At 46.8% G+C, this 13,496-nt stretch overlaps 1 protein-coding gene across 1 annotated transcript in view; it reads right to left on the bottom strand.

Annotated features, from left to right (window-relative positions):
• Window positions 1–13,496, bottom strand: part of GREB1L (GREB1 like retinoic acid receptor coactivator) — a 75,609-nt gene that overhangs the window by 42,492 nt on the left and 19,621 nt on the right. The window contains exons 6-10 of the mRNA XM_054394709.1: window positions 10,520–10,654; window positions 8,681–8,818; window positions 7,782–7,901; window positions 5,975–6,112; window positions 3,951–4,136 (exon numbers count right to left, since the gene is read on the bottom strand). Of these exons, the coding sequence (XP_054250684.1) occupies window positions 3,951–4,136; window positions 5,975–6,112; window positions 7,782–7,901; window positions 8,681–8,818; window positions 10,520–10,654 (717 nt within the window). The remainder of the gene's footprint in view (window positions 1–3,950; window positions 4,137–5,974; window positions 6,113–7,781; window positions 7,902–8,680; window positions 8,819–10,519; window positions 10,655–13,496) is intronic.

The following is a 13,496-nucleotide window of genomic DNA, read 5'->3' as shown; positions in this document are numbered from 1 at the left end:
TACAAGAGAAATACTTGAAGCCAGAGTTGGTTATCGGAAAGGCACTGCTGAGGCACTAGTTTGAAACAGTGCAGAGCCCAGTACCACCCTGCCTTAAAGCAGCCCTTCTGCACCACTGCCCAGGAAAATTACAGCACTAATATCAGATGAGATGGAAGACAAAATGATAGATACTGATTTTGACTGTGAACAGTTTCATAAACACATGGACAGGGATTTGTCAGGATTAAAAGGGGATATTTGGAAGCTTGTCTACAGAAATGAGTGTGCAAGGGATCATCCTGACTTGAGAAAACCAAACTACAAACCAAGTGACACTGTCCCACACCACATCCTGGTCTCCAAGCTGGTGACACATGGGTTTGATGGGTGGACCACAAGATGGATAAAGAACTGGCTGGATGGCTGCACCCAAAGAGTGGCTGTCAATGGCTCCATGTCCCAGTGGAGGCCAGGGACAAGTGGAGTCCCTCAGGGATCAGTCCTGGGACCAGGCTTGTTCAACATCTTTGTCAGTGCCATGGACAGTGGCATTGAGGCACCCTCAGCAGGTTTGCTGATGACACCAAGCTGTGTGGTGCAGCAGACAGCTGGAGGGAAGGGATCCATCCAGAGGGACCTGGACAGGCTGCAGAGCTGGGCACAAGTCAACCTCATGAGGTTCAACAAGACCAAGTGCAGGGTCCTGCAGCTGAGTGGAGGCAATCCCAAGCACAAATGCAGGCTGGGCAGGGACTGGGTGGAGAGCAGCCCTGAGGAGAGGGACTTGGGGGTGCTGGGGGAGGAGAAGCTCAGCAGGAGCCAGCAGTGAGCACTTGCAGCCCAGAGAGCCAAGCAGAGCCTGGGCTGCAGCAGGAGAAGTGTGGCCAGCAGGTCAAGGGAGGGGATTCTCCCCCTCTGCTCAGCTCTGGTGAGACCACACCTGGAGTACTGCATCCAGTACTGGAGCCTCTGTTCCAAGAGGGATATGGACATGCTGGAAGGTGTCCAGAGAAGGGCCACAAGGATGAGCAGAGGGTTGGAGCTGCTCTCCTATGAGGGCAGACTGAGAGAGTTGAGGCTGTTCAGTCTGGAGAGGAGAAGGCTCCAAGGAGACCTTCTTGTGGCCTTCCAGTATCTGAAGGGGACTACAAGAAAGCTGGGGAGGGACTTTTCAGGCTATCAGGTAGTGATAGGACTGGGGGGAATGGAGCAAAACTAGAAGTGGGGAGATTCAGATTGGATGTTAGGAAGAAATTCTTCCCCATGAGGGTGGTGAGAGACTGGCACAGGTTGCCCAGGGAGGTGGTGGAAGCCTCATCCCTGGAGGTTTTTGCAGCCAGGCTGGATGTGGCTGTGAGCAACCTGCTGTAGTGTGAGGTGTCCCTGCCCATGGCAGGGGGTTGGAACTGGCTGAGCCTTGAGGTCCCTTCCAACCCTGACAATTCTATGATTCTATAAGACATTAGCATCTGAAAAGGACCTGATGAACATAGCTATGCTGCCAAAAGCATCTACAGTTTGAGACAGGGTCATCAATACCACCCATTTCGGAGTAAAAGCACACTGCATGGTGCATCTCCCAGAGAACTACTCCAACCACCTAAGACCACTAAGGCTAGAATAGTGCCTTGCTTCGAGTGTCTGAGCATCTCCTCCACCAAAGGCAGAGGCTTGTCCCTGCCTGGAGTCATGGCATACACACAGTCAAAACAATTCAAATGTTCCACATCAAGAGGGCAGGGAGAGTTTGTTTCTAATTCTAACCAGGCAGTTACCAGAAGACCTAGAAATCCCCTCCAGCTGAAAAGCCAAAGCACAGAGCTTAGATTGGGCTTGCAGGAAGGGCAGTGCAACAGTGAGCAGCAGATGATTAGCAATGATGGAATGTACCCTGTGCTGCAAGCGGGGGCAGCCTTAGGAGGAAAACAGAGCTCACTGCCTGCTGCCAAAGAGAACACCTGTAAAATCTGACTGAGAACAGGAGAAAGGCTGTAAAACCCTGCTGAAATCAAACTAACTTCTGGATAGTTTGGTACTTAAGTATCACAGCCAGCAGCAGTTCTTTAAAGCAATGCTATGGCTCACAAGCACCTCTTCAACTGTGAAGGGTCTTCACAGCAGGTTTAAAGTGACCACCTCAGAAATGGACTTGTTGTGTGTGCTGTCATTGGCTGTGTCGTGTCACAGGCATCTGTAAACACTTTGTACAAGTAGTGAGATCTGAAATAAGGAGCAAAGACAGAATCTATCCCATCCTTCTCCCTGCTTTTTTACCTGCTTTTATCTCACTCTTTTGCAATACACTTGGGAAAAGAGATCAACTTTTGAGTTCTAAGAAAAGAAGGCTCCCATGAGTTAAGAGTTGATTTATGCCTTTGTCTCTTTTCCTTGTCAGAAACCTTTGAAGGTGGCTACCCTCCAATCATCTTCAATCTGCTTTGACTTTTGCAAGATGGGAAAAAGGCTGCAGTTCAGTGCAGCTGTCACAACTCCAAGAGTTTCAAGTAACCAACAACATATTTTGATCCCCACACTCTGCACAATATTTGGACTTTCCTCCTCATTAGGCTCTTTCCCCTTACACTGCTGGTGCCCATCCCCACACAAGGCCAAAGGGAACACTGCTCAACTTTGCACAGCTAGAAGCAAAAGCTAAGCTGAACACCTGCTAATAAGGGAGCAGCTTTATGCTCACTAGACACAGCTCAGCTCCAGAAGCTTTGCATGAAGCCTCCTGTAGCTTGCAGCAAGCCTCCACTTGCTGCCTCCATCTAAGGCTGGATTTGCCCATGGAGTGTGGCTTGCTGACTCACCCAGTTTCAGTAAGGAGCTGATTTTTAACTGGAAATGCTGTATCAGCTGGCTCCCTGTTTGGAGGAAATTTGCAAGCTGCTTGTATCCACTCAGAACCATATGAAGCAGCTGGCTTTAACACGCAGACTCTACAAACTTTCTGTGAAGGTGGAAATCTCAATTAACAAATTTCAGGCCTCTACAAGAAGGGCAACAGAAAAAACATTCAGCCTGTAAAACATAAAGAAACCCTCTGCCAGTTCTAACATGGCACCCAGTGGACTGCTGAGGCAGGGAATGGTAAAGCCAACAGGTCACTTAAAGAGGATGACAAGGCAGCAGATGGCCTCCTTCCTGTCTGTAGCAGTGCTGCACAGAGGAAGAACAGCAAAGCAGAAGCAGCCATGGGTGAAACCCGCACAGAGCTCCCCCAGTCATTAGGTTATTTCCAGCTGTGCTTTTTTGGAAACCTTCACACATTTCACATTGTTACAACTGCCTTAGTGGAAGCTCAGGGCAGGAAAAGCAGTGTGCTCTTCCCAAAATTCACCTCACACTCCTCTGTGCTCAGCACCCTTTCAAATACAGAGTTGAGACTGAGACTGCTGTTATCCTGCGTTATCCTTTATCTTCTAAAATCTGTTAACACTCACTGCCATTTAAAGGTAGGTAGAAAATGTCTGGACCTGCAAACAAGAGAAAGAATTGCTGGTTTGCTCTCAAACTTGCAGAGCCCACTTCAGAACTATCTCCAAGAGTGAGATGCTCAGTGAATAACAAATGTGGTTTTCATGTAAACGGTGCTGTCACCAAAACAATGCTGACCATCACACATCTGCCAGCATTTGTCACCACTCTGAATAACCCAGACTGGGTGTCCTTAGAAAGAGCTGTGATAACCTCTGGTTTGGTACCCTAAGCAAACGAGTTATCTGCATTGCAAATCCATTTTCACAACGGTGACCTGGTCAGTCCCCATCTGGAGAGCAGCAGCAGTACCAGACTCCAAACACACTTCCTCGGCCTGCTGAACAAAGCAGCAGAGTCACACACACTAGATGGAGCCACTTACCCCTTCCAGGCACAAATGTCAGCTCTGAAATGGACATAAAGAGGGTGGGAAATAAAAAGGACAGTCACAGATAAAACACAAGTGCTTAGGACAAATGTCTTACCTAGTTGGACAAGATACTGAATAGTTAAAAGTATCATATTCTCCACACTTAGCAGGTGGCTGCTGCTCAAACCCAAGAGATCCAAATCTTTGTTTTCCAGCTGTGGAATCTTGTAGCAATTCACCAACAAGGGACTCACAACAATGTCACTGACATTTCCATAGAAATAAGGTAAAGTGCCATAACCTTCAAGAAGAGAAAAAATAATTCACCAAATGTGGCACCCCAGGAAATGCTGCACAATGGAAACACTTCCAAACCTCTTAATGTTACCTTGCAAAACATCCTGCATCAGTGCCTGCTCTCAGCATTACAACTGCTCACAAAATCAGTGAGACAGGGCAGGGATTCCTTGCTGTGCTTTACAAGTGATCACAAAGATGTGGAAAAACTGAAAGGCCAGGCTGGATGAGGCCTTCAGCAAGCTGGGCTGGTGGGAGGTGTCCCTGTCCATGGCAGGGGGTTGGAACTGGATGAGCTTTGAGGTCCCTTCCAACCTACACCATTCTATGAATCTATGACCTGGGCACCAGCAGGATAATAACTATTCTCTCCAAGCACAGATAAGATTATTATCTGTTTGGGTCCTTCCCTGACCTTTAAATACAGATTCTCCATAGTGTAGTGTACAAAACAGAACAATCAATGGAAGCAAAAGAACATTGATCAAAGCACTTTATCAAAGCAGCAGAAGCCACATTAGCTATGAGTTAGCCACTGTGGTGTTGCTGTGATTTATTTCATATCTTTTTTGCCTCATGTTTTCATCAACATGTTAAATAAACTCCAAAAACTAACCATGCTGCTCCGTAAGGGAAAGCACACAAGGAAAGTCTCACTCCTCTTTTCCTTGAGAATATTTTTTCTTGGAAAACTATTTCCACAGATTTTGCCAAACTCATCCATTTGGGTACATCTGGTTCTCTGCTAATAATAGGATGCTGTTTCTCAGGGCCACTAACATGCAGCCTGAGGACTTCACTGGCAACTCTCCAAGAGCCTAAGGGCTGCACTTAGTTTGCACTTAAACTGATGACTGTAGCACCCTCCTCCTCCACAAGGAAATGTTCCTCTGAACACCCTTACAGCACCACGCTAGAGCTGTAGACAGGTTTCCAGAAAACACCAGAAAGCAAAGCAAACCCAAAGTGCAACCCTGGCCCTGCTGGATCTGCTGGGGTAGATGGCCCTGTTCATTCTCTGGGAGCAGTAGCATTATCTGTGCAAGTGAGGACTTGGAGAGCCTCTCCATACCTTCAGCAGTGATAAATATTTCCACGGATTGCACTGCTAGGCATGTTCTGTTAACCCTGAAGCTACTTTATGCAGCCAGATGTACTCTGCTGGACTGAGAAGAGTTTGAATGTCAGAAAGTCACTCATCAAAATGTTGGCAGTGCATCTCCTGGTGTGGAGTACATGTCCAAACAGCTCAGGCTGAGAGGGAGACTCACATTATGAGTCACACTTTTAAAGTAACAGCAATGTCTTTCTAAGGGTCAACAACACACTTTGTGCAGGAAAAGGCCTTTAAAAGCCCGAGCTGTTATCTCAGCTGCTTGCAAGAAGAATGAACTATAAAAGATAAAATGTTAGTATGATTTACTTCTGATCAGTTAGCTCCAGTCCATTTTCTGGTTCCCATGCAGAATCCTTGGGCTTCAAGATCTGGACTGTAAATGCTGCAGGAAGTATTTGCTTGTTTTGTGAGCTGTTTACCCTGGGAAGCTATTTTCGTTACATGGAAATATTTCTATTCTTGGATTTTACAAAACTCTTATTTGTACAAAGCTTCCATCTGGCCAGAGGTTTGGTATCAACCTGACCTGGCTGTGACCTGTTTGCAGGTCCTCCAGAAATCACCTAATTCCCAATGTTAAATGTTGAGCAACCAAGGCAAACTCTCCATGAGAAACTGACTTTGTGTTGCACTGAATGCCAGAACCAACAAGAAGAAATCAAAGCCCCTTTCTGCTAGAGGGATTTGCTGCAATGCAGCATCTGCTGCCCCAGTATAAGACTTACCTATCAGAATCACTGGTCTGACCCCCGAGTTATTCAGCAGGTTTTCAGGAACTATTACAGTCTCCCCTGCTGGGATGGGTTGAGGCTGTAAAATTCCAGTTAACATGGATTGAGGAACTGGGACTGACAAAAGAGGCTCTATAAAATAAAGAAAAGAGAAACTTCCATTACTCAAAGGCCCATACTGTGATCTGGCCCTATGAACAAATAAAATATTTCTGCAGATCACTAACTGTAATAAAATGCAAGAGGGTCTCTGCATTTCCTGCTAACGTTTTAAGCAATTTAAATTAAGAGCCAATACCCTCCCCTAGCCCCACCCTTTAAATAAAACTTTTGCAGGCCACTGTATTGTTGGTGGGAACGAGAGAGGAAAACACAGGTTTGAATATGCATCTTTAAACAAAGCCAAGTACTAAGCCAAAAGGTCACCTCTAATATGGAGGCCACCTCTCAGAACTGTCTCTCAATACAAGTGAAGAAACTGCTCTGACTTCTGACCTAGAATATACATAACTAAGAAAAACAAACCCAGGCCAGCATCTCAAAGCTGTCTTTAGACATTTGCTACAAGATAAAAATTATTCATAAAAGAGCAGGAGCAGCTTTCACAAGTAAAGAGGAACAAAATGCAAGAATTCTGTAATCTTGTCGTCAGGTTTCAGTGTGAGCTCTGCTTCAGAAGTGTCTCAGGCTACATCTAGGGGTTTGTAACACATTTTTCCAACAATAGCATCAAAGAAAAGCATCAAAGGCAGCATGAACTAATGCATATGTTTTGGCTTTGAAAATTCTTCCTCCAGCAGAAAAAAACACTATGAAAGGCTGGTGGAAAATGGGGTACACAGCAGAGGGAGCAGACTGGTGAAGACAAACCCAACAGCAAAGAGGAGATTGCCCAGTATTAGGGAGCTGCAGCAGGACTCTGAAGCTAGAAACCTACAAAAGCTGCAGTTCATTTGAGGTGATTAAGCAGGCAGGCCTGCACTCTTCTGCAAACCTTCTTCTATGATGGCTCTCTCTGAAACTTAATTCAAAATTCCTTAACAGCAAGCCCTGCAAAGCAGAGTGAAGAGTACACTGTGCATGCTGACAAATGTCTTTTTTACCTCCTTGAATGTATAAAGTAAATAATGATCAATTCCCCTTTACAAAGTGTGCTGAACCCCAGCAGTGAAAGGGGCTTCAATCACAAACAGCTTTATTAAGAGCGATGGCTAAGGAGGTACCTGCACGGACACTGCCGAGCCTGCACTCGCAACCCTCGTGCACATCACCACGTCGCACAGCCCCCACAGCATTTCCAAGCACAACCAGACATGAAGTCTCACAAGCTTCATGCTTTTAGCTGCAGATGTAATGGACAGTGGTGTCCTTTGTTAGGCCCAAATGGTAGAACCTTGGTTTTCCTGTGTACCAACAGTGGGTGCTTTCTGTGGCAGCCACACTAGGCTGAGACACAGCTTTCAAGGTGAAGGCTAAAGAAAATCCTTGAAATGTTTTCATATATCCAGAGACCTGCACAATTTTAGAAGAACTGAGTTACACTGGAGGGATGCAGGTAGCTCTGGATTTTTTTGTTGGTATTATTTGCATCTTCCTTCCCCCAGTAATTTCACTCTCCCTGTGTCCCATCTGTGATCATGGCAACAAGGACCAGGCAGCCATGTGTGTCATGGTGTCCTTGGCTACTTCACCAAGCTCAGGTAGGTTTTCTGTGCAGCACTTGTGGGAAGCAGCACAGAGCTACTGGTCTGGCTGAGCAAAGGTTTCCACAAATGACATCTCTGTACCCTTCAAGTTCTACCTGTTCTTGCTGAGGGCCGAATCGTAGGGACAGGCACTGCTACACCAGGAGGAGGCACTGGGGACCCAGGAGACCATCCCCGGTGACGCTTCTTTGGTGGTCCAGAACTGGACATTGATGCTGAGAACAAAAGCAAAACATTAACCTCCATCCTCTCCAGTGACCAGATTCCAGCCCACATTTCCATTTCACACTGGTGTCTGGCTGGTGTCACATCACAGAGAACCAGAGGTTCACCCCCAGATGTACCCAAAGGCAGCCTGTGATGTGACAATCACAGAATCACAGAATCGTCAGGGCTGGAAGGGACCTCAAGGATCAGCCAGTTCCAACCCCCCTGCCATGGGCAGGGACACCTCACACTACAGCAGGTTGCTCACAGCCACATCCAGCCAGGCCTTAATAACCTCCAGGGATGAGGATTCCACCACCTTCCAGCACATCCAAGATCCTTCTCTTAGTAGGGATTCCAGAACTGGATGCAGTACTCCAGGTGTGGTCTCAGCAGAGTGGAGCAGAGGGGGAGAATCCCCTCCCTGGCCCTGCTGGCCACACTTCTCTTGCTGCACCCCAGGCTCTACTTGGCTCTCTGGGCTGCAAGTGGTCACTACTGGCTCCTGGTGAGTTTATCGTCCACCAGTACCCCCTAAGCCTTTTCTTCAGGATTGCTCCCAAGCCAGTCCCTGCCCAGCCTGTATTGGTGCCTGGGACTGCCCCTGACCGATGCTGGACCTGTGTTCAGAGGCACAGCACCATCAGTAATGGTCATGCCAAAACCCAAGTGGGTCTGCAGAGACTCACTTGTAGAAACAGGTATGATGGGAAGAAGAACAAAATCACAAGTTTCAGGCTCAACAGCCAGTGCAGCTTCAAATCAAGAACAGAGAGGCTTTCTTTACCTTGGTCTCCAGCTGCACAGCCAGGACTTGGAGATGTTGAGTGAGGCACTGGCCGAGAGGCTCCAGAGCTCAGCAGATTGTTTCTTCCTCCATTAGCATTTCCGTTGGCAACATCAGGGGCACGCAGAGAAAGAGGAGCTGTGTATGATAAAGGACAGAGTGTGTGTCTTGAGACAAACCAAACCACAGCAGACAGCCACAAGAGCAGGGCAAGGAGTGTGACTGGAAGGAACACACTCCAGGGAAAGCAGGAGGTGCGCTTGGCTTGGAGTAATTTGGGCACAGGCTGCAAAATCCCAACCTTGAAGCAGGGTCTCCAGATGTCAGGGTGGGGAGGATAGGTAGGGAAAAAAATCCCGAACAAACTCCACCAAAATAAACCAGACAATTACACACCCCCAGGGTCCTGGGAAGTTTGGAACCCATTTTTTTTTAGACATTGAAAACTTAAATAAATGCAGATCATGAATTCAGTTTGTAAAGACTCCTAAGGCACTGTGGTGCACCTGGGTACTGCCCCCAGTCACCCATGTGCCATACACCTGAGCCCATGTGTCTGTGCATTCACTGAGCCCAGACATGCTGCATTTTGCTACCTCTGCCTAAGCCCCTCCAGGCCAGGCAAGCCTGACACCCTGGTAGGATCCACTATACACAGATAAGGAAATCAAACTGCAACAGAGAATTACAAGAACTTATCCTCAAACCCCTGAGCTCCCTCTCACTCGTTTTCAGAGCCTGCTTTTTTCAGAGGGAAAAAAAAAAGGCATACTGCATAGAGCAGACATGGACTGCAGTGGGAACTCTGCCCTGGTGAAACCACACACATGCAATACTGTGTCCAGTTTTGGCCTCCCCAGCTAAGAGAAACAAGGATCTGCCGGAGAGAATCCAGTGGAGAGCTACAAGGGTGACTGGGAGAATTGAACATCTCTCCTATGAAGAAAGACAGGGAGACCTGGGACTGTTCAGTCTGGAGAAGCAAAGGCTGAGAGGGGATATGATCAATGTCTCTAAATATCTGAGTGGTGAGTGTTGGATGAAGGGGCCAGGTTCTTTCTGGTGGTGCCCCTTGATAGGACAAGGAACAACAGGTACAAGCTGGAACCCAGGAGGTTCCACCTCAACATGAAGAGAAACTTCTTTACTGTGAGGCTGCTGGAACCATGGAGCAGAGAGGCTGTGGAGTCTCCTTCTCTGGAGAGTTTCAAAAACTGCCTGGATGAGTTTCTGTGTGACCTGCCCTGGTTGACTCTGCCTTTACCCTTCCAACCCCTACCATTTCGTGATTCCGTGACTACAGCTCCTTGCCATTATCTTCCAGCTCCACAAGGATTTAGCTCCCAGGAACATATTCCAGGAGCAAAAGCAGGAGGAGATGGTGCAGCAGCTTGCTGATGTCAGCTGCTGCAGAAAGCCTTTGAGATGTTGGTATTTGCTTAAAACTGCAACAGGGAACTCTTGGGGTGCAGGCACCCAAATTAATTCACGTACATCATCCTCAGGCTGCCAGCTGGCAAAATGGCAATGACATCATCTGCCCAGGAAATGACAGGCTGCCCAGGGAGGTGGTGGAGTCCCCATCCCTGGAGGTGTTCAAGAAACCTACGGCCATGGCACCTGGGGACTTGGTTTAATGGCCATGGTGGTGTTGGGTTGCTGGTTGGACTGGATGACCTCAAAGGTCTTCTCCAACCCAAACAGTTCTGTGAATCTATGACAGCAAGAACATGAGAGTTGTGGAGAATGTTAGTGAATGTTTTCCTGCTCTTTTTTTTTTAACTCTCTTAAGCTGGCAATTCCCTTGGCTCCCAGCTATCATGGAAAGCAAAGCTGTACCTGCAGCAAATGCCTTTCCCACAAGCTGCACAGAGAGAGCCAGAGGCTTCACAACGTTCTTGTTCCGGGACAGGTCTGGAGTTCCACTTAGGTTAACAGCAGAAGATGACTTTGCTGGACTGAATACTGAAGAATCTGAGAAAGGAAGTTGTTGAATTAAGGAATTATTTTAGCAGGTCTGATTTGTACTCTATGCACATGAACAGTCACATTCACCTAAGCTCATCTAAGCATGGAACAAGCTTTTCACACCATGCATTGGTATCTTGTAGGAGTTGTAACAAACATTTAATTCAGCACTTCCATAGAATCTTATAACCTAATGAACCCAGGATTGATCTCTTGTACAGTATTTTTCATTCACATACACTCAGAAAAAAAATATTTTCACTGTAGAAATGGCTCTCTCCTTGCTCCTCTAAACAATCCCATGGGATCCTGGGTTGCATCAAGAGAAGTGTGGCCAGCAGGGCCAGGGAGGGGATTCTCCCCCTCTATACCACTCTGATGAGACCACACCTGGAGCATTGTGTCCAGTTCTGTAGTACAGGAAAGATCTGGAAGTGCTGGAAGGTGTCCAGAGAAGGGCCACAAGGAGGAGCAGAGGGCTGGAGCTGCTCTGCTATGAGGACAGACTAAGAGAGTTGGGGTGGTTCAGTCTGGAGAGGAGAAAGCTCCAAGGAGAGCTTCTTGTGGCCTTCCAGTATCTGAAGGGGGCTACAAGAAAGCTGGGGAGGGACTTTTTAGGCTATCAGGTAGTGAAAGGCCGGGGGGGAATGGAGCAAAACTAGAAGTGCGGAGATTCAGATTGGATGCTAGGAAGAGGGTGGTGAGACATTAGAACAGGTTGCCCAGGGAGGTGATGGAAACCTCATCCCTGGAGGTTTTTGCAGACAGGCTGGATGTGGCTGTGAGCAACCTGACCTAGTGTCCACGGCAGGGGGGTTGGAACTGGCTGATCCTTGAGGTCCCTTCCAACCCTGACAATTCTATGAATGAAATGCCTAAAAATGTTATGGAATCTCCATCACCTGAGAATTTCAAGAAGAAGTTACTGAACCTCTCTCAGACATAGCTGAGCTTGACTTAGGGCAGCAAAAAATCCCTAACCTCCAACCAGCACTACTGTCCCTAGGGCTACGAAAAGCATATGTCCATTTCCAAGCCAGAGTAAGAAATGCAGGGCATCTGAGCCAAACCCTGCAGGAATTAACAAACAGCAACTCCTTAGAACATTTTATCAAGGCTGAAAACCAGGAACCTTATTTTATAGATGGGTAAGTTTAAGAACAAATTCTAATGCTTGCCCAACATGAAAATGTGAATCAGAACTGACTGCCAACTCCTTGGCATGTAGACTCCTATTTTAACATCAGGCATTTAATATCTGCAATTTACTTCAAGAAAAGAGAACTGACATTCAGGTGCTGACACACTGACAAATTGTAATTGTTACAACCAGAGTGAAAGCATAGTAACTCTATGTCTGCCCAGAGAGCAGCCTGCAACTAGTAGGCAAAGCAGGCGAAGTTCACTACAGATGCCAGGTAAAGAAACAGAAGGCCAAGACAAACTTGGTCTGCTACATGACTTTGATGGAGGAGGGTGGAGAGGAGAGTCTGCTTTGCCACACACAACAGCTGAGATGAGGAATGGACACAGAAGCTTCTGCTGCTCCACCAGAAAGCCTTGTTCACGTTTGAAGGACTACAAAAGGAGCCCCCCAGGTCAGGAGGAAAGCAGTGGTATCTCATGAAATGTGGTGCAGCAAATACCTAGGGCTACTGCTTTCCTCAAAGGAAACTGGCCAGAAGCTTTGGAGTTTCTTTCTTCTCTCTAGTTCTAACAGATGTTCTGGAAATTCTCTCTAGGAATGCAGATGTGCCTGGTACATGTTCCAAAGTCCCACCCCTACCTAGGCCTAATTTGTAGTAGTCCCACTTATTAAACTTGTAATACTACCAGTTATTAATTGTTCATATTTCTGTTGTAAACCCCTGTTTCTAGTTGCTTAAGACTCTTTTAACATCTGGTTTGAAGTTTTCCCTCTTCTCTACCTGCCTAGAGCTGAATTTTTGATACTGTCCAAGGTTTCAGATTTTTTTCACTGCCAGTCAGCCTCCCCTCTGCACAGGAACTGCATCTTCCAGCATCATTTTGAAAGGAGGACCTGAGAGCTGACTGCAATGTCTTGGCCACACTGTACTGTCACCTTCACCTCTGGTGTCTCAAAATTCTCTGCTGCTCTCATTTCCAACACGACATTACCATTTCAGTGCAGCACTGAGTGCACCCATCTTTTTCCTTCAAGAACTTAGAGGTTGAATTGCTCCCTTGCAAGGGCAGAAACAGAAATATTTACACAGCTCTAGAAGGAAAACAATGGACACGAGTTGACAATAAAATGAAAAGCATTTCAGAAAGCAACTTGCTAACACTGCTTTAAAACAGCAGAGAAGTCAACTCCAAGTATAAATAGCCACACAAAACATGGGAGAGAAAAGGTCAGACCATCAGAGGTGACAATGTCAGAATTCACACCACCCAAAAAAAGCTGCTCTCCCCCTTTTTCATGGTCCCAGGGGACTCATATGTATGTATGTGGCATTATCTTCACCAGAAGATAACAGTAGAAGGAGTTGAAAAGGTTTGGACAACCATGACCTGAGAGCACAAACAGTGCTCCAGACAAGCAGACTGAAAAGCACAGTGAGTGATAAGGAATAAGCAGTATCTCAGAGGTGTATCCATTAACTTGGCAGGCAGAAGACAAAGTTGTGTCAATATTGGATCCCTTCTTGGCTCAAATAAATAGCTGCTTATCCATCTGCACAGTTCTCATGCCAGGATCTGGAAGCCAAGGGATCATGCCACGAAATGCAACAACTCTCATTTAATTGTAGCCAAAGCCCAAAGCATAGAAGCTCCTGAAGAGAGATGGGGCAGCACCTGGGGACAGTGGCTCAGAAAGCTCTGA

This window comes from Indicator indicator, chromosome 31 (assembly GCF_027791375.1).
Source record: "Indicator indicator isolate 239-I01 chromosome 31, UM_Iind_1.1, whole genome shotgun sequence".
NCBI classification, from domain to species: Eukaryota; Metazoa; Chordata; class Aves; order Piciformes; family Indicatoridae; genus Indicator; species Indicator indicator.
Note: the sequence above shows the minus strand (reverse complement) of the source record. Positions and strands in the feature narration are given on the sequence as shown.